The sequence below is a fragment of the Abrus precatorius genome, unplaced genomic scaffold (genome assembly GCF_003935025.1).
Source record: "Abrus precatorius isolate BTA unplaced genomic scaffold, Abrus_2018 Scaffold9, whole genome shotgun sequence".
NCBI classification, from domain to species: domain Eukaryota; kingdom Viridiplantae; phylum Streptophyta; class Magnoliopsida; order Fabales; family Fabaceae; genus Abrus; species Abrus precatorius.
This window is the reverse complement of record NW_020874439.1, coordinates 20,150,205-20,170,965: the sequence shown is the minus strand read 5'-3', so window position 1 is coordinate 20,170,965 and position 20,761 is coordinate 20,150,205. Positions and strand designations below refer to the sequence as shown.

The 20,761-nt window shown below is 29.4% G+C and overlaps 2 protein-coding genes across 3 annotated transcripts; both read left to right on the top strand.

The window, feature by feature from the left end:
- The first annotated feature begins 4,904 nt into the window (after positions 1–4,904).
- On the top strand, positions 4,905–10,024 carry LOC113850954 (solute carrier family 40 member 2-like). Its single transcript, XM_027481460.1, has 8 exons — positions 4,905–5,024; positions 5,612–5,762; positions 6,077–6,273; positions 6,663–7,145; positions 7,413–7,584; positions 7,783–7,920; positions 8,062–8,172; positions 9,884–10,024. The coding sequence occupies exons 1-8, from the start codon at positions 4,915–4,917 to the stop codon at positions 10,022–10,024; spliced, it is 1,503 nt and encodes a 500-aa protein (XP_027337261.1). The 5' UTR covers positions 4,905–4,914.
- Positions 10,025–12,526: 2,502 nt separating this feature from the next.
- Positions 12,527–18,181, top strand: LOC113850401 (solute carrier family 40 member 2-like). Of its 2 annotated transcripts, none has more exons than XR_003502199.1 (8): positions 12,527–12,680; positions 13,088–13,238; positions 14,190–14,386; positions 14,830–15,312; positions 16,048–16,219; positions 16,665–16,802; positions 17,276–17,423; positions 17,869–18,050. XR_003502199.1 is itself a non-coding variant. In XM_027480939.1 (8 exons), the coding sequence occupies exons 1-8, from the start codon at positions 12,568–12,570 to the stop codon at positions 18,010–18,012; spliced, it is 1,509 nt and encodes a 502-aa protein (XP_027336740.1). In that variant the 5' UTR covers positions 12,552–12,567; the 3' UTR covers positions 18,013–18,181. The 2 variants fall into 2 exon arrangements, 1 of the variants encoding a protein (XP_027336740.1); XM_027480939.1 differs by having other exon boundaries at positions 12,552–12,680; positions 17,313–17,423; positions 17,869–18,181.
- Positions 18,182–20,761: the final 2,580 nt, after the last annotated feature.

Sequence of the window (20,761 nt, the reverse complement as noted above, 5' to 3'; positions counted from 1 at the left end):
AAGAATCCGAAGAAGAGGTCAACCAAATTCAAAATGATGACCAAGCCTCTTCTTCTGACAGTGATGAAACTCCAGAAATCAATGTTTTGACAAAAGAACAAGACCTTCTTTTTGAAGCTATAAGCTCTATTTCGGATCTTCAAGAAAGAAAAGATTTTTTAAACAAGTTTAAAGAGGTTTTAGAAAACAAAACTAAACCTAAAGAATATTTCACTTCAAACAAATTTGATATTACAAACATTTTCAAAAGATTAGAAAAGAATTCTAGTATTAAACCAACCACCATTCAAGATCTCCAGATTGAGATAAATAATCTCAAGAAAGAGATCAGAGAAATCAAAGAGCAACAACAAATTCATCAAATTATCCTTTCTCAATTAGATGAGGATTCTGACAATGAGAAAGTTGAATTTCCTGAAAAAAATGATTCAGTGAAAGATGATTCTGATTATCCAGAAGAAACTTTTATGTGCTTGATCAACAAGGTCAAAATACAAAAATTTTATATTAATATCAGAATCGTTATTGATGATTTTGTTCTTGATACTTTGGCCCTTTTTGATACAGGTGCTGATTCAAATTGTATCTTAGAAGGTCTAATTCCTACAAAATATTTTGAAAAAACCTCTGAAAAACTCAGCACTGCTAGTGGTTCAAAGCTGAAAATTAATTACAAACTTTCTAAAGCCGTGATTGAAAATCAAGGGCTTAAGGTTGAAACAAATTTTCTTCTTGTTAAAAATTTAAAAAATGAAGTTATTTTGGGAACACCGTTCATAAAGGCTCTTTTCCCTTTGCAAATTTCGAAAGATGGCATATCCACTCGTTATTTAGGAAAACAAGTAACCTTCAAATTTTCTAATAAGCCTTTTACAAAAAATATTAATTCCATCCAAAACAAAATTAATCAAATCAATTTTTTAAAAGAAGAAGTTTCTTTTGCTAATATTGAAAAATATTTATGTAATTCTTCACTTCAGAAGAAGATCCAAGCTCTTTTAAACAAAATCCAAGCTTCTATATGTTCTGACCTACCCAGCGCTTTCTGGAATAGGAAAAAACATATTGTCAGTCTCCCTTATGAATCGGGATTCAAAGATACCCAGATTCCCACTAAAGCCAGACCAATTCAGATGAATGAAGAACTTCTTCATTATTGTCAGAAAGAGATTACTGATCTCTTAGACAAAAACCTTATTAGGAAAAGTAAGAGTCCTTGGTCTTGCTCAGCATTTTATGTCAATAAACCTGCTGAGATTGAGAGAGGTACTCCCAGACTTGTCATCAATTACAAACCTCTCAATCAAGCCCTTCAATGGATTAGGCATCCTATCCCCAATAAGAAAGATCTTCTTAACAGACTTAATTCTGCTAAGATATTTTCGAAATTTGATATGAAATCTGGATTTTGGCAAATCCAAATTTGCGAAAATGATAGGTACAAAACTGCCTTTACTGTTCCCTTTGGGCATATCAGAATCGTTATTGATGATTTTGTTCTTGATACTTTGGCCCTTTTTGATACAGGTGCTGATTCAAATTGTATCTTAGAAGGTCTAATTCCTACAAAATATTTTGAAAAAACCTCTGAAAAACTCAGCACTGCTAGTGGTTCAAAGCTGAAAATTAATTACAAACTTTCTAAAGCCGTGATTGAAAATCAAGGGCTTAAGGTTGAAACAAATTTTCTTCTTGTTAAAAATTTAAAAAATGAAGTTATTTTGGGAATAATTCCTACAAAATATTTTGAAAAAACCTCTGAAAAACTCAGCACTGCTAGTGGTTCAAAGCTGAAAATTAATTACAAACTTTCTAAAGCCGTGATTGAAAATCAAGGGCTTAAGGTTGAAACAAATTTTCTTCTTGTTAAAAATTTAAAAAATGAAGTTATTTTGGGAACACCGTTCATAAAGGCTCTTTTCCCTTTGCAAATTTCGAAAGATGGCATATCCACTCGTTATTTAGGAAAACAAGTAACCTTCAAATTTTCTAATAAGCCTTTTACAAAAAATATTAATTCCATCCAAAACAAAATTAATCAAATCAATTTTTTAAAAGAAGAAGTTTCTTTTGCTAATATTGAAAAATATTTATGTAATTAAAACTGTTTTAAAAGAGAGAAAGAAAGAAAATTAAAACAAAATCAAAAGCGTATATAAAGTAATATATGATCGTAATGTTTTAAAAAGAGACATTAAAGAAAGAAGAAAATTTAAATTGTGAACTAAGAGGACTTAATTTTCTTTCAAAAGATAATTATTTTAAAAAAAATTCAAATTCTTTTTTATCTCCTATTTAATTTATATTGATCTTATACTTTTATATATATATATATATATATATATATATATATTTTAAATATTAATTTTTTATTAAAAATAAATTTAAAGTATAAGAGATACTTTATCTCATACAACTCTAAAGAAAATTAATAATATATTTAAAAAATTATTAATTTAATTCACATATAAAATTAATCTTTCTCAATATTCTGCTATAAACTATTTTTAATAACGATACTTCATAGAATCAAATATTTTACCAGTATTTAACACATAAAATATTATTCCACTCAAACTAAATTATGCATACTACCTTAAACTATACTATTATAATCCTCTTTTATTTCTTTTTTCTACGTTAGATTCTATTTAAATATAAACTCACACCAAACTATTCAAATATTATTTAATATTTTTTATACTTATATATATATATTACTTTCTTGTTTATTAGTGTATTCAGTCATTAAATTGTCAATTAAGTTGTCTTAAATGCTGCAATAGCTCATGAGAAGGCTGAACTGGCACGTGAATTAGTTAGATCTTAATAAACTGTTATTTTTCATTTTATTTATGATAATTTGTTTTATTTTAACATTATAATTGATGTTTCGTCTCTTAAACTTGCTAAGTTTCTCTCAATTTTCATGCGAGAATGCTCTTGTTAATAACAACACCGTAGCGCAATCTTGTGCTATTTTTCAAGTAAACGCGGTCGTCCTCGGCATCAACATACCCATGTTGAACAACACAAATCAATAAAGTATTAACGTAAATATTTTTATTACAATTTTATTATACGTAATTATTTTAATTTATATTTAATATATTTTTATACATCGTATAAAAATTTCCATAAAATATTTGAAAAGACTTTATTTCGTAAAAAAATTATTTACTATCATTGAGAATTGAGATATAAAAATATGTCACTATTTAAAATTTTAAATTTTTTTATCATGATATAATTAAGTAATTCTTATTGTATCGACTCAAAATATTATTAATTGATTCTTATAATTCTATCTTTAATTATTAATTAGATCTTTTATACATGAAAACAAATATTTAAATTTTTTTTATTAGAAAAAAATTCTTTGTTATCTAAAACTTTTCTTAATATTTTATTAATTACAGTTATGATTTTTTTTTATTAATCCATCCATTCACTAAATACTATGACTTTTTTAACTCAAATATATAACTTCTAATTTTTAAAAAAATCATGATCTTTAATTTGTTATCCTATATTTATTTTTTTTAAACAAGCTAACAAACTTTTTTTTTTTATTAATATACATTTAGCTTCTACGATCGACACTTGTTTACGAATTGATTTTTATACTTGAAAAAACTTACAACAATGATAAAACATAACAAAACAATCGTATAAAAAATAGAATATAATTTTTTTAAAAATATATAAGCTAATTTGTAAACGAGTGTCATTTTATCTTGGTTATACGAGTTATACTTATTTTAATATTATTATAAATTTTAATTAAATCATTTTATTTTACAATATTTATAATGTTGAAAATTCTTATCAAATATATATATATATATATATATATATATATATTAAATTATTCTAAAATTATTTAATATCTCATTCATATATAAAATTAATGTGATATATATTTTAAAAATAAATAAAAATAAGAATCAATTAAAAATTTATCATTATTATTTATAATATTTGACTCAAATAATCTTGATTTAAAAAATTACAGATAAGATATTGAAAAGGATAATGTATGTTGTTATTAATAAATATAAATATTTTGTTATATTAAATAGGAGTAAATTAAAGAATATTATATCAAGATTTAAAATATAAAATTAAATTAATAATATTTAAAAATAAAGATGAATAAATTAAATAAAAATTAAACGCTCGTTGCATGATACTGTAAATAAAAGGTGTATGTTTTTAATTAAACGAAATAATTGTGATAAAAAATGTTTTAAAATTTTATTACTAAAAGTTAAATGTTGAAAATATTGGTATTCATTATTTAAATATATCACATTGCATGAAAATTGTTTAAATATAATAAAATGTATTACCAATTAGTTCATTAAGTAAAATACTCCCTAGTAGAATAGCATCTCCACCAGTAGACTTGACATTAATTGTTTTCTGCAAAGTAATCTCATGTTCAATGTTCAAACACAAAATTCAAATTTTATATTCAAAATATATTCATTCAAAGTTTTTGCCCGTGAAGTTATTTTACTGTTTTTTTTGTTAATGGGTCCATGATAAATGATATTTTATGTACAATTCTTTCTAACATTACACAGCATCTCCATGTGTCTCCTACGTGGCTACAGCGCACAATACATGGACTAGTTCTACATACGTCTCACTCTAGCTACCTCATTTCATAATACTCTAACTGAGATTCCAAATGCATTCAACGTAACTATTTTTCTATAACCCTAAGTAGAGTGAAAAAGTGCCTCTTTCAGTTACCTATTATTATTTTATTTTATTTTTTTGTTTGTTTGTATAATTGAACTCAACATCATGTGACACATTAATGACAGAAACTGCATGTTGGTTGTTTAAGATAACCATTGTGGAAGAAAACAAATGATCAAAAGGACTAAAGAGGAAGAATTTGATATGGAAAAAAGCATCATATTGAGGGAGCCTCTGATTGCCCAAGAACAAGAAAACCCATCTCTAATCAACCATTTATATATTGGTCACTTCTTAGCTAGATGGGGTGCCAGGTTCTTCTTTCATCCATCTCTCACTTTGATATAACACATAAATAATATTGATATATCACTATTTGCTCTTGTGTACTTTGATTTCATTGTTACAAAATTTTTCCCTTTTTCTTCTAGTTTTTAAACATCACCTTTTGTCAAGAAAATCCTCTCTCTCCCTTCTATTTAGTACTTTTATTTCAGTTTAATTTCGTGTTAATTGGATTAATTAATGGGTTTTTATACCGTATTGTTACATAAAGAGATGAATTGAAATGATTGTCTTTTCCATGAAATCAGAAATTTATGACTGGGATATAAAATATCTCAATATTTATTATATTACCATGACCCAGATACATGTATCAATTAAACTAACTGTACCAAGCTGAGAAATTGGACCACATTAGATATGGTATATTTAGTGCACAGTAGGTGGTTAGGAATTAGGATCACTAGTCTTGGTTTGATAGTTGAGATCTTCAAAATCACTGTTACATCAGTGAATGGTTTACTGTAACAGCTCTATGTTACATTTACACTATACTGTTGGTTTGGTTTGTTTTTATATTTTCTTAGTTTAATTCATTGAGAATATCTGTTTGCAGAATGTGGGAATTCTCTGTTGGTTTATATATGATCAACATTTGGCCAGACTCGTTGCTCTATGCAGCAATATATGGTGCCATTGAATCTGCCTCCATTGCACTGTTTGGTCCCATAATTGGAAGATGGGTTGATAAGTTGTCTTATGTGAAGGTGAGCCCCAAATATTGTTTATCTCTAATTTTTGTGTAAGGATTATGAGAAATTAAATTATATGACCTCTAAAGCTTTTTTCCTGTTGCAATTAGCTATTTTGTGTTTAAAATTCTACAAAAACGTGCTTCCGAAAAGCCAAAATCTTTTCATTTACTATCTAAAGAATGAAATCTGAACAATTCAGAAAAGGTATGTAGTTGTGTCTGACTTGAGTAGCTTTAGTTATTTCAATTTGCTGCATAACTTTTCGATTATGAAGGTCAAGGTGCATCCTATAAGGAATTAACTCTGTCTGCATGTTTTATTGGAAGGTTTTGCAATTGTGGTTGGTGACACAAAATCTCTCTTTTGTTATTGCTGGGGCCACTGTAGTTGCCTTACTAGCCAACCCGTCACTGAAGAATACAAATTTCTCAGCTTTCGTATTACTAGTGTTGATAATCAATATCTGTGGTGGCATTGGTGTACTTTCAACTCTTGCCGGTACAATCTTGATTGAAAGAGAATGGTAATATTGCTGAGGTTGTAGTGAGAAATATCTACATTTGTTTAATCATACCTAGTGAAAAATCTTTTACTGGAATCAAATATCGATGCTAAAGATTTTGTTCTAATAACCATCATGTTGTCTTTACAGTCTTTCAAGCTTTTCAACTCAAGTAAAAATAGTGGATTCTTTTCTAGTAGTTTGATTGTAGACATTGAAGAAAAAATGATATCTCACAGCATTATTAATACTCCTATGTTGCTTTCTTCAAAATGTGATGACTTTGCTGATATTTCTTAGTAGCACTTCTTATGGGGCACTGAATTAAGTGAAATGTCTATTATGTAGTTGAAGTTATAGAAGAAATTTTTAGTAAAACAATTGTTTTTATTCTAGTTTCTATTATACAGGTTGTTGGTTATATCTGAAGGTCAAGCCCCAGAATTGCTGACAAAGATGAATTCAGTCACGAGACGCATTGATCTAAGCTGCAAGCTTTTTGCTCCTGTCATTACAGGGTTCATAATAAGTTTTGTATCATTAAAAGCATCTGCTATAACATTAGCACTTTGGAATACTGTGTCTGTTTGGGTTGAGTATTGGCTTTTTACATCTGTATATAATGGAATTCCAACTTTGGGCCAAAGTAGCCAGAGGAGGATGGCAAGACTTTTACAAAGTGATCAGGAAAGGAACAGTCCAACTTTGGTTGAAGACAACATGCTTTCTGTTACTGGTGGTAATCCAGAATTGGCTGATGATAGAAAAGGCCAGAAAAAATTTTCTGATTGGATTTCAGAGATCCCTTATATTTCTGCATGGAGAGTTTATTTACAGCAAGAAGTTGCCCTTCCTGGAATAGCTTTAGCTTTGCTATTTTTTACTGTATTAAGGTGAAAGCTTACCAACAACTAGAACAAGATATATGATATGAAGAAACATTAGTCTTAACTATGGCATGTTTGGATTAGCGTTACTCAAACATAGATTCATTCTATAACTACAAGTTATAGTTTACAGACGCTTAGCAATGCTGGGAATTATACTTTAGCCATTTAGAAAATTTCATTCTAAATACACTTTAATAAACATGCATTGTATTTCTTTGATGTCAATTGGGCATGAAGCCTCACTGATGAATTTTCAATTACTTGCCTCAGCTTTGGAACTTTGATGACAGCCACCTTAGAATGGGAAGGCATACCTGCATATGTTATTGGAATAGCAAGAGGAATTAGTGCTGTGATTGGAATAGCTGCAACAGTTGTATATCCTGTGCTACAGTCTCATATATCCACTATTAGAACTGGACTTTGGTCTATCTGGTCTCAGGTATAAACTTAACAATGACTTCAAAGTATATATTTTTTGTATGAATAACCAATGTACTTGTCAAATATTCAATTTCGGTTCTTTGTGAACAAGTACACAAGAAGTGTCACGTATAATACTTAACATGAAGGCTGTTCTTCTTTATGAGTAATTCCTATTGATCATTGTTGTCTTTCTTTATGTATATTTTATATGAAGTGGACCTGCCTCCTCCCATGTTTAGCTGCAATATGGATCCAAAATGGCTTTCTATCATCATATATTCTGATGGGAAGTGTGGCTATATCGCGGCTTGGATTGTGGATGTTTGACTTATCTGTACTTCAACAAATGCAGGCAAGAGATAACCCTGATTGTTTCCTAAAGATATTTTTAATAAATGTGAAATATAGATTTTAATGTTTATTATGAATCATTGTTGGTCTCTTTCTTTATAATCATATTAGTCTTATTTTTCTTTTCATCTTTCTTAAATAGGATCTTGTTCCTGAATCTGACCGTTTGATTGTTGGAGGTGTTCAGAATTCACTTCAGTCTTTGATGGATTTATTGGCCTATGTAATGGGAATCATAATATCTGATCCACGGGTGAGTTTTAAAACTACATTGATTCATTTCCAACCCAAATATGCATATTTTCTTCATCCTTGTTACGAACATACAAATGGGGAGAGTAAGAATGGATATTTCTGTCTCTCTCTATCTCAGTGAAATCACTTAATATACTTCATTATATCGTTTCCTTTGAAGCTTCTAGACTAATATTCACTCACCAATCTGAAGAAGAGACGTTAAGTCACCAGTGAAATGGTTCATCAGATCTTGCTAATACAATTGACATCTTACAAAATGCCAGCTTAATGAGCAAACCCCAAGTACAGCTACATAATTTGATTCTGAAGTTTATGCAAGAATAATTCCTTTTATTTATATCATTTCATTTAATCTATCGATTTGTTTTCCTATAGAAGTTTGGAAAAGTTTGAGAAAACAATAACCGGAGTAGCTCACTAATCTCTTTAATAAGATTTTGAGATTTGAAAATATGTCAGATGAATGGATGAAGAGTACTTTGGTCCCTATATAAAAGAATAAGGGTGATATTCAAAATTGTGCGAACTATAGAGAGATTAAACTCATGAGTCACACTATGAAGTTGTAAGAAAAAGTGATTGAACATAAAATACGAGAGAAAACTGAGATTGCATGAAGATCTACAAATGAAGCACGACCAGTTATCCTATATGTTAGTGAATGCTAGGCTTTAAAGCAACATAAGAAAAAAGTGGAAGTAAAAAAAATGAGAATACTAAGATAAATAATGGGACATACACTAAGCTAGATGATTGGACATGTAAGAAATAACATAATACAAAATGACAGTATACGAGAGTGGATTGGTCATTGTGCAAAGAAAACCTTTGGAAGTGCCAATAAAGAGAGAATGGATTGTATGACTTGTAGTCCAGTAAAAATAGATCAAGAGAAACTCAAAAGAACCTGAGACGAAGTTATTGAAAGAGACATTTTAAATTAATCAGATTTCTGATAATTTAATTTTTGACCAAGTTCAACAACATTGTATGATGTAGCTAACTGCACTTAGTGAGATAAGGCTTGATTGTTGTTGTATTGATTTGTTTTCCTCTACATTTTTCATTAATGACTATTGCTGTAGTTTTCAATGTTAGAAAGGAATTCTCTAACTTTACCGCCACCAAATTAGATCTAACAAAGGCACTCTAGTTAATCTAATAATTGCAGTTGAAACTTTAGACTACAAATTCATCTATTGCATCTCTATTTGACCACTCCCACGCTTTCTTTTGCACCATATAAAGATGTAGCAGCATATTTCTTTCTCTGATGGAGAAACTACAATTCAACACCCATGATCTCTTCCAAAACCACAGGAGAAACACAGAATTTCACTATCCTGAGAGAATTATTGTTTAATAATTGGTCGTTGCTCCAAAATAAATGCATGCTTAGATATAGCAACGGTAAAACAATTTACATCTGCTTGTTCATTCGCATTAATGCTTTTAGTAAAATGTTCATGCCAAGTAGGAACACAATTCCCTCATTTCTCACCTTGCAAACAAATTTTATCTCCAACTTTACAAAAACTATTCACAACACTACTTTGGATATAATTTATTTCTGAGTAGTACCTTTATAGTTATACTTAACGAAAAAATTTCACCTATTGTCAAAAACTGGCTTTTGATTTGAATCTGATGCTTAACAAAATCACATTTTATTGATCCTGTTTCCTGTTATCTGATTTTCTTTTCAGGACTTCTGGAAGTTGACTTTATTATCATTTCTTGCAGTCACATTAGCTGCATTCCTCTACTGCATTCATGTATACCATGTGCGGAAGCACATCTTTCACTTTGATCTATTGTGGGGTAAATGTTTTGTAAGAGAATCTTAAGTTGGGGAGGTCTATTTGTTGGGCCAAAGTTTTGTTCCTGTTAATAAAATTTGGAGAAATGTAAATACAATGGTTATGGAGTGATAATGTATGGTGCTTGTCAATAATCATCCTACTTTTAAGCAAAACATTTTGCATATATAAGAATTGCCCTTAATGAGATACTGGATTGATCAAATAACTGAAGTTTTGAAATCTATATACTTGACTTTTTTTTTTATAGTAACTGATGACATTATCAAATTTGCACTTAATGAAATAAGATCATCATTGTCGTCATCTTACTTCAAGTGCTTCTAATTTTATTATGTGTTTGGAAATAGGTTACAAAACTTACAGAAGCTACAACCAATAATGTCATAGTAAATACGGCTCCATATTTAATCGCGAATCCAAACATATTGAGTTGCTGATTTCGTTACAAGTGCAATGTGAGTGATGCATTAAAGACTTGATGTGACTCACGTTTAAGCTGATCTTTAAGAGAACCTCATGAATCAAGAATTTAATTTTTCTTCTATAGAGCCAAATATTGTACAATTCACCTCATAAGGAACAAGACACAAAACTTGAAACTGAATAAACAAGTCTTTGGTAGTAGAGACTTGCTTTCTACTTGAAGAATTCACGACCAAATGTGTAATTGGATATGCTTTCTTTGATATCTATTAAGCACAATGTATAGTTGTTGTTACCACCTGCAGGCTCATAAAATAATATTAGATTAGAAAACTTACTAGCGGTGATCACATAGAATTGCAACCAATGCCTAAACAATTACAGAATAAATAAGCAATTAAACATATTTAAGAGTCTCCAAAAACCATATAACAATTGTCACAACCATCTTAAAAGGTGGCCACATTGAAAAGGGCAACTTAAATTTAAAAAATTTGGAGTTCCTGCCATATCTTGTGTGACTACGTACGATATATAAACATGCCAACAGCATCATCACCCATTTGACACTATCATCTCGGTGACTACCAAAAATTTTCTTAATCGTTTGTTCTGTTGAAAAATAGAATGACAGGATTGGACACCTCAAGAAATGATGTGCAATTTAGAGCTAAGATTGGGGAGTTAATCACAAATTGGAAGGTGCAGCACTTTACGTTGTCCATAATGAATGAATATTTATTAATTATAGAAATACTAGTAACACATACTAATATTCCATGTAGCACATTCTCTTTTAACACACTATAAAAATTATAAAGAATAGTAAACAATGCATTAATAGTTACAAGCGTTTTGATTTGTGCAATGCAATGTTGTAACTAACGCATTGAATATTCTATCTGAAGAGATTTTGTAAGTCTTATTTTTCGTACTTATAAATTAATGGTTTTTTTCTCGTGCTTACATATTTTTCAATAAATGTATGTCAATTTAGTAGTGTATGTCATTATTAGTCTTCCTCTTATTATTATTTTTAACAACTGCCAACAATATATTTAACAAAAAATAGATATTTAGGTCATACAAAAGTAACATTTAAAATCTCAATGAAATGCTTTAAAATGTTATCATAATAGTAATATGCATATACGTCGTATCTTTTGTTCATATTATCATCCATATTGTTGCTAAAACTTGCACTTTTTGCCTTTCCATCCATCCTGCATTGAAGCCTCCTACGTAGTGGTCAACTCATCTATACATTTTATGCATCACAAAAGCAAATTGATATCCTAAAAACAAAATCATATATGGAAGTAACATTTAAAATGAAAAATTAGAATACGAGCTCATAAACACTTAAATTCATTTAAAATTAAGAGATTAACACATTGAGGATGCAAAACCATTTAATCAACATCTCTTTAAAGTAATAAGTACAATGTTCCTTAATTTTTAAATTTACCTAAGTTAGTTTATTAATTTATTTTGTCATTATTTTTTCACTTCATTTCCCAATATTTTAAAAAAAAACCAATGTTGAAAAATCCATGACAAAATTCAATCTTTACATTCAATATTTATTCATGTAAAAGCTTTGCCTTAGACATTATGTTACTCTTTTCACTTTTTTTTTACGATTAAAGTTTTATACAAAATTTAAAAAAATATTAAATATTGTAAAAAAATATTAATTAATTTTCATTATACTTTAAAACTAATATCTTATTTATTTATTATTTTTTATTAAAAATAAATTAATTATTAATAGTAAAATTATAAAAACAATAATTATTTCTATAAAATAATAATAATCATAATTTAATAAAATAAACTTGCTAAAGTGTAAAAAAAATGAAGAGAGTTGTTGCTGACATCAAATTTGTCTTCTACGTGGCTACAAAAACAACACGTAGACTCATTACTGGCCTCATTCTAGCGGAGATTCCAGCCGCAATTCAACGAACTGTTATTCTGTAGCTTTGACTTTGAGCAAAATTGTTTGTTTCATTGGCCAATTATTATTATTTATTTATTTTGTATAATTGATGAGAGAAATCGCACGTAGGTTAAGATTAACCACTGTGATAGTAATGGTCAAAAGGAGTGAGTGAGTGAGTGAATGAGGGTAAGAATCGGATATGGAAGAAAGCCGCAAATTGAGGGTATCTCCGTTCCCTCAACAACAGGAAAAGCCATTTGCTCTCATCACTTATTTATATATTGGCCACTTCTTAGCAAGATGGGGTGCCAGGTTCTTCTTTTACTTCTCATCATTGGTTTAAACTCATAATTAACATTGATAAATCATTAGTGGTTCCTGAGTTCCTTTTGATTTCATTGTCACAATTTGAATTTCTTGCTTTTAAAATCTTCCTTTATCAAAATAGGATCATGGGTGTTTATACATTATTATCAAAAAGGATGAGTTGAAATGTCTATAATGAGAAAATCATTAGTGTGATAAGAAATATATACCTCAATATGAATTATGTCACATCCAGTTCAACTGTATCTATTAAATTTATCTATTACAAAGTTGACATGCAGACTACATTAGACGTGATATCAAAATCGTTGGTGGATCAGTGAATGGTTACACCAGTTTGCTTTGTTTTTTGTGTTTTTTTAGTAAAATTTACGGAGGATCTTTGTTTGCAGAATGTGGGAATTTTCTGTTGGTTTATATATGATCAATATTTGGCCCGATTCGTTGCTCTATGCAGCAATATATGGTGCTGTTGAATCTGCCTCCATTGCCGTGTTTGGTCCCATAATTGGAAGATTGGTTGATAAATTGTCTTGTGTGAAGGTGAGAGCCCCAAGTTTTTTATCTCACCCCTGAAGCCATGCTCTCTTTTTGCTATTGCCTATAGTATTAGCTAAATTCTTGTTAATTTTAGTTCAGTGAATAGGTTTAAACTTAAAACATTCAAAAGTACTAATTTTTTATTAAAAATAAATTTTTTATAACATAAATACCGCTCACAATAAATTTATTTAAAGTAAATTATTTATAATATACACTACAGTCTCTAATACACTTTTAGTTATTAGCTAAATTTTGTAAAGAATTACGTAAGTCTTTCTCTTAATGTAATGATTTTATCTCTTAATTTAATGATTTTTACTTATACTCTTATAATTTTTAATAAATTTTAGTCAATAATTCATGGTTTGTTAGAAAATATATTTTTAGTCCTTTTTTTATTGGTAACATTGAAAATACTTTTATACTTTTATCTCTAATAAAATTTTGTTATTATTTTGAAAAAGTTGTAGAAGAGCAAATAAATATCTTTAGACTAATTTATCTTTCACTTGTGTCCCGTAAAGGATAAACCATTGACCCTCTTTAACCAATATAAAATGTTGCTTAAATAAATCCCAAATTTCCACTCTCTTCAGAGAAGTTATGGATCTGGTATTGAGGCTTACTTCTTGGTCACTTTTTTCGCATTTACTTCAATCATCACAGATTTAGTTGGGATTTCAAGTATGAATGAGATGTGGGAGAAGAATTCCTACATAACACAAGAAAGAAATGGACTAAATGAGGACTACATAGGTGCAAAGACTCAAGAGTATGTAGTTTCCTTGCATAGTATTATCTAAAATGAGATATCAACAAAATTCAAAGATAAAATGTACATAGCAATTTCACACTATTAGTGGTAGCTAGTCCAATTTGCTTCATTATTCTTTGATTATAAAGGTCAAGGTGCCTCTGATGAAGTAACTCTATCTGCATTTTTATTGGCAGGTTTTGCAATTGTGGTTGGTGACACAAAACCTATCTTTCGTTATTGCTGGGGCCACTGTGGTGGCCTTACTTACCTTCTCATCTTTGAAGTTTACAAATTTCTCAGCTTTCATATTGCTGGTATTGATAATCAATATTTGTGGTGGTATTGGCGTACTTTCAACACTTGCCGGAACAATCTTGATTGAAAGAGAATGGTAATATTCTTCAAACTTCATTCAGGAAAGATTTATATTTGATCAAGCATGTACATTGTACAATGAGTAATCTATTGCTTGAATCCTATATTGATGCAAAAGATTTAGTTCTCAACGTCATGCTGTCTACAATCTCTCAACGTTTACTAATCGGATAAATTTCAGTTGTTCCTGTCTAGAAATTTTGCTTGATTTCCTGTAAGTTTAATTGTGGATGATAAGGAAATATGGTACTTTACAGCAAGGTCAATACTTCTATTTTTCTCTCATCAAAATGTAATGACTTTGCTGATATTTTACATAATCACTTCTTTTAAACGATATTGAATAATATGAAATTTCTAAGTTATAGAAGAAATATTCTATAAAAAAAATGCTTTTATTCTCGTTTCCAATGAAGAGGGAGAGCCTTGGTGAAACATTATGGTTGCTTTCTTGTACAGGTTGTTAGTTATATCTGAAGGCCAACCCCCAGAAATGCTGACAAAGATGAATTCAGTCACAAGACGCATTGATCTAACCTGCAAGCTGCTTGCTCCTGTCATAACTGGATTCATAATAAGCTTTGTGTCACTAAGAGTATCTGCTATAGCCTTAGCACTATGGAATACTCTCTCTGTTTGGGTTGAGTATTTGCTTTTTACAGCTGTGTATAATGGAATTCCAGCTTTGGGCCAAAGTAGCCAAAGGAGGATGGAAAGACTTCTAATACTAAATGATCAAGAAAGCAACGAGTCAACTTTGGAGGAAGATAGCTTGCTTTCTGTTACTGATGATAACTTGGAATTGGCAAATAGAAAATGCAGTAAAAAAATTTCTGAGAAGATTTCAGAGATTCCTTATGTTGCTGCATGGAGAGGTTATTTAGAGCAAGAAGTTGCCCTTCCTGGACTAGCTCTGGCCTTGCTATTTTTCACTGTACTCAGGTGAAAGGTTACAAACAACTATAGCAAGAAAATATTACATGAAAAAATTATAGTCTGAATTGGCCTTTTCCACTAATGCTTAAAGTATCTGAACTATTTATGAATAAAAAGAAGGCCATAACACATGAAGTTAAAAATGGCATGTCTATAAAGGATTTTCCTTGATATTTTCATTTTTAACTCCTTAGAAGCTTTTATAGTACTATTATGTGTAATGTATCTCAAATTTTGCTAGTTAGACAACACTCTAGGGCTAGCTAATCTTTTTCTTTTTTAAAAACACCTCAGAATAGTAGATGTATGTATCAAACAGTTCATGGACATTTCAAATACTCCCAAGTCCTAACTACATTTTATAATATTTTACTTGAATTTTTATGTTAATTTTGTTTTAACTTTATATGATGTTGTACTAATGATATCATGTCGGATAATTTTTAACATTTGTCAGTGTCATATCTTTGTGTCTATATCATATCATCTTTGTTCTTTATATTGGGTTAGTGCTTTCTAAGATTCAGCAACAATGGCATCTGTAGCAGTTGTGCGTCCATGTTGTGTCAAATTACTGTTTTATTTATTAAAAAAAAATATCAATGCATTGTACTGTAGTCAATTGACACAGTCGTTCAACAAAATTTTGTTGTAAACACACTTTAAAAAACATGTCTTGCATTTCTTTGCTGTCAACTGAGCATGAGGCCTCACTAATGAAATTCCAATTACTTGCCTCAGCTTTGGAACTTTGATGACAGCAACCTTAGAATGGGAAGGCATACCTGCATATGTTATTGGAATAGCAAGAGGAATCAGTGCTGTGATTGGAATAGCTGCAACAGTTATATATCCTATTTTACAGTCTCATATATCATCTGTTAGAACTGGACTTTGGTCTATATGGTCTCAGGTATAAACTTAGTAATGGCTCGAAAATGTTCTATCTAAATAACTAGTTTAGAATTTAGATTGCTTGTACTTCCACTATCCTTTTTATAAGAAGCTCTTAAAGATTTTTCTTGGTCCTTAATATAAAACTCTTTACTAAGTTTTGGGAGCATTTATTAATTTTTTTACATATTTGCCTTTCATTATCAAACCCTTCTAACTTCTTGATAATTAATATAAAAATAAAGTTTGACTTTAACTGGGGTTAAACGTAATGCTGTAATGAATTTTTCAGACACCAATACATTAACTGCTTCTAATAATTTTTCTTAACAAGTGTGATTTAGTTAAAAGGTTCTTATAGAAGTACTCATTTTTCCTCCTCTGTGGACAAGTATGAAAAGACATTAGTATATAGGCTTTCTTCTTATCTTTGTCGTCATAGTTTATGTATGTTTTGCATGCAGTGGACTTGCCTCCTTCCATGTATAGCAGCAATATGGATCCAAAATAGCTTTCTATCATCATATATTTTGATGGGAGGAGTGGCTATATCTCGACTTGGGTTGTGGATGTTTGACCTATCTGTACTTCAACAAATGCAGGCAAGAAATTCCCTTATTGTATGAATTATTTAATAGTTTTGACATCTAGCTTTTAGTGTCTGATGAATCCTTGATAGCTTTTGGATACTGTCTTTGGACATTGGAGATAGAGACATTGAGACAATAAAGGACAGAGATATTAATGTTTGTGTCTTGTATTGTGTTTGAATATAAAAATTATGAGGGTAATCTATGCAATTTTTAAAAATTATGTAATTTTTAAAAATTATGAGAGATATTTTTGTCTTCAAAAGTTTATCTTCTATCTCTAGAGCTGGGACACTAGTATCCTTTTTTCAGGAGATACACTAGTGTTCTTTGAATTTGTGTCCTAGTGTTATTTGTGTCTTTCTCTCTCTTCAATGAGACACTAGTCAAACATGATACGCTGCCTCCGTATTTCTGTTCTAGTGTCTTTGTCTCAGAACCAAACGCCACTTGAAGTTCACTTTCTTTATGATCATCTTGGCCAGATTTTTTCTTTCTTTGTCTTCATTTTTTTTAAAACAGGATCTTGTCTCTGAATCTGATCGCTTGATTGTTGGAGGGGTTCAAAGTTCACTTCAATCTTCGATGGATTTATTGGCCTATGTCATGGGAATCATAATATCTGATCCACGGGTGAGTTTTAAAACTATAATGTTTCATGTCCAACCCAAAACAGATCATTGTTCCACAAATAAATGCATGTTTAGGTCTGCAAGGCTAAAAATCTACTAGTCCATTTACATCAATGCTTTTGGAGACCTACTTGCATACTTTTAAAGTAAAAGCAGTTATTTAGAAAAATCTAAAATAATTTAGGGACCTACAAATTAATTTAATCTTAAAAATTTTACCATGTTGTATATTCCCCCCTTACCTTTCAAACAAATTTCATTTCCTCCAACAGCAATGCAAAAATTATTCAATGCTATTATTGACTTAAGTCTACAGTTTTTTGTATAAAAGTAAGCTTAATGAAAAATGTTCCATCTACTTTTAAAAACTAGCAATTGCATTGAGTCTTATGCTTAACAAAATTGTTGTGTTAACCCTGTTTCCTGTTATCTCTTTGTCTTTTCAGGACTTTTGGAAGTTGACTTTATTATCATTTCTAGTTGTCACATTAGCTGCATTCCTCTACTGCATGCATGTATACCGCGTGAGGAAGCACATCTTTCACTTTCACTATCTATTTTGTGGTAAATGTTTTGTAAGAACATCTTAAGTTGTGAAGGCCAATAGGCAAAAGTTTTGTTTTTCATTCCATTTTTTGTTTTTTGGTGATGTCTTTCATTCCATTTGAAGAAATGTCTATATTTATTTTGCATTTTAGAGCATCCTAAAGTGCCAGTGTTTGAACTGCTAGGTGGAAATGTTCATAATCATTTTGCTTTCAAGTGTATCCTTTTTGCATTAGAATATCCTCCAATAAAAGAAAAGTATACTTGAAACTCAAATTATAATTAAAAAAATAATTAATTAAAGTTAAAATAAAACAAATTAACATTAATTTCAGTCCTTAAAATTAAATTTAAACTTTTAATATTAATAAAATTTTATTAAAAATGAAATATTTATTATATTTTTATTTATTTAATGTATAAATATTTTATTTTTTAATAAACCTTTATTACATTTAAATGCATAAATTCAACTTTAAAATTTAAAGTTTACAACAAATGACCTTTAAAACGCTATAGCAAAATAGTCTATAATGAGATAATTGATGTTTAAAAATTGTAATATGCATGTATAATATGTTATGTACACAAAATTTTAGTATAAATGTTCAAAAAATTCTCAAAATTAATTCCGTAATCATAAAATACTGCAGTATAAGTGTAATTAAATAAAAAATATTTTCATAGGATAAAGTTAAAGTTTAAATGTAATTTGACCCTAATTTTAATCTAATCAAATTCTATCTTTGATTGAAAATCATCTTCTTCATTGTCACTCTTCACACTACTACTTCTATAGATGTGTTCTTCATCTTCTTTAGTTTCTTCATCTACTTTTATTTCTTTCTCTTTATTTTGCATAATATCTTTCTTTTTTTAGAATGAGAGGTAGTTACAATTTTCTTTTGTAATATTGTTTGTTATCTAGTGTAACCACTAGATCAGCCCCAATAGCTTTAGCAATAATTCTCCAAATTCAATTATCAGCATCAAATACTAACTCATCTTCAGTATGTTTCATGTTTTTTCCTTCTCCTATTTCTCCAATCAATCACTCATTTTAATTGTCAAAATCGTTCAAAACAATGAGATTAATCACATTACCACTATTATAATGATCTAACATATTTTGGTTATACTTAATATAAACAAAATCTTATAACTTTGGTTCTCTAATTTGCTTCCCTTCTTAGAGTGAATTTAATCATCAATTAATATAAATCTAAAAAAAATTACTAATTAAAACTTAGTTACTTACATGTTCAAAAAGACTTTAATTTCTCTTACAGCTTGATGAACAACAAGTCAAGCTCAACACTTTAATGGTCAACTTTTGCAAGTTTGGAACTTGATTTCTATTATTTCTCCACCATTTAGCTTAATGAAATTAAAATATTGGCATTATTTAATTATAAAAAAACACAATAAACAACATTTAAAAGAAATCAAATTCTTTTGATTTAAATTAAATAGGAGCCAAATTATGTCTTTGTCTTATAGTTGCATTTAAACTAAAGATTTCATCAACTCTTTTGTACGTAGTCAATTCAATTGTAATTTTATCCACCTCTTTTCAAACTTACTCAATGCACTTGTATAGTTCATGGTTATTTCAACATCAAAATCAATACTTAGATTATAGTAGAATTTGAGGTTTAAGAAATGACTTGTGTCATGTAGTGGATGATGAAGTTGATATTCTCACCTTCTATCAATGGTTTTAAATACATGCTTATACATCTCTTCATTTTCAACAACTTTCTTAGCTCTATCCATTGCTTCATCTATATATATATATATCCTATTGTTGTCCTTTTTTCATTGTCTGCAAGTTTTAGTACACACACAAGAGACTTTATCACCTTAAAAGTGTACAAGACTTTATTCCAAAATGTAGGTATCAATACAAATGTAAGTTGCCTTCTTACCTTTAGTCACTTTGGTTATCTTTTATTTCAACCAATCATTCGAAGTGAACATTTTTCTACAGTTGCATTTTTGTTTTTGCAACATTTGCAAAGTGAGAAATGTTGTTACAAATCTAGTGACTCCATGCCTAATCGATTCTATCTTTTTGTGAACTTTCTCATCAAGTTCAAAGCCAAGGAGTGATTGTATATGAATCCTACAAGAGAATAACTTCTTTGTATGGTCCTTTCAACTTTTGGAATCTTCCTAATATCCTTCAACATAAAGTCCAAAGAATGGCTGCACAAAGAGTCCAAAATAGGTGTGATCTCATTGCTTATAAATATTTACCTAAGGAAAGATTTTAAGAATTTATATAAGATAAAAGTATTAAAAAGATTTTTGTAGTGTATAATACTTATAAATAAAAAGTGTCAGTCACTATTTGGACAATTTTTCCTCTCCTATCTCATCTACATAGGAATTGAACAACTCAAACAATTTTTCTCCAATTTTTACAAACGAAGAAGTATTGACACTTTTTATGAACATTACGTCACATGGACAATTCACCAAAAAATTAACCAATGTCCTATTCTTCTTATTTGTCCATCCATCTAACATAATAAAGCATTCAAAGTTCAATTGTTCTACCTCAAAAGGTTTCGTCATCTCCTTTATTAGTTCCAATTTCTTTTTTCAACAAAGGAACTCTCATTTCATAATAGCTTGATGGTTTTAAGTGTCAACCATAATTTTCAATTGCTTCAACCATGAACTTGATGCTTTTAGACTTCACAACAGTAAATGAGATTGAATTTCTATAAAAAAACTTTGCAATGTATATTGCCATTGTCCTTGCTTCTTTGTCCCAAGTATCATTAA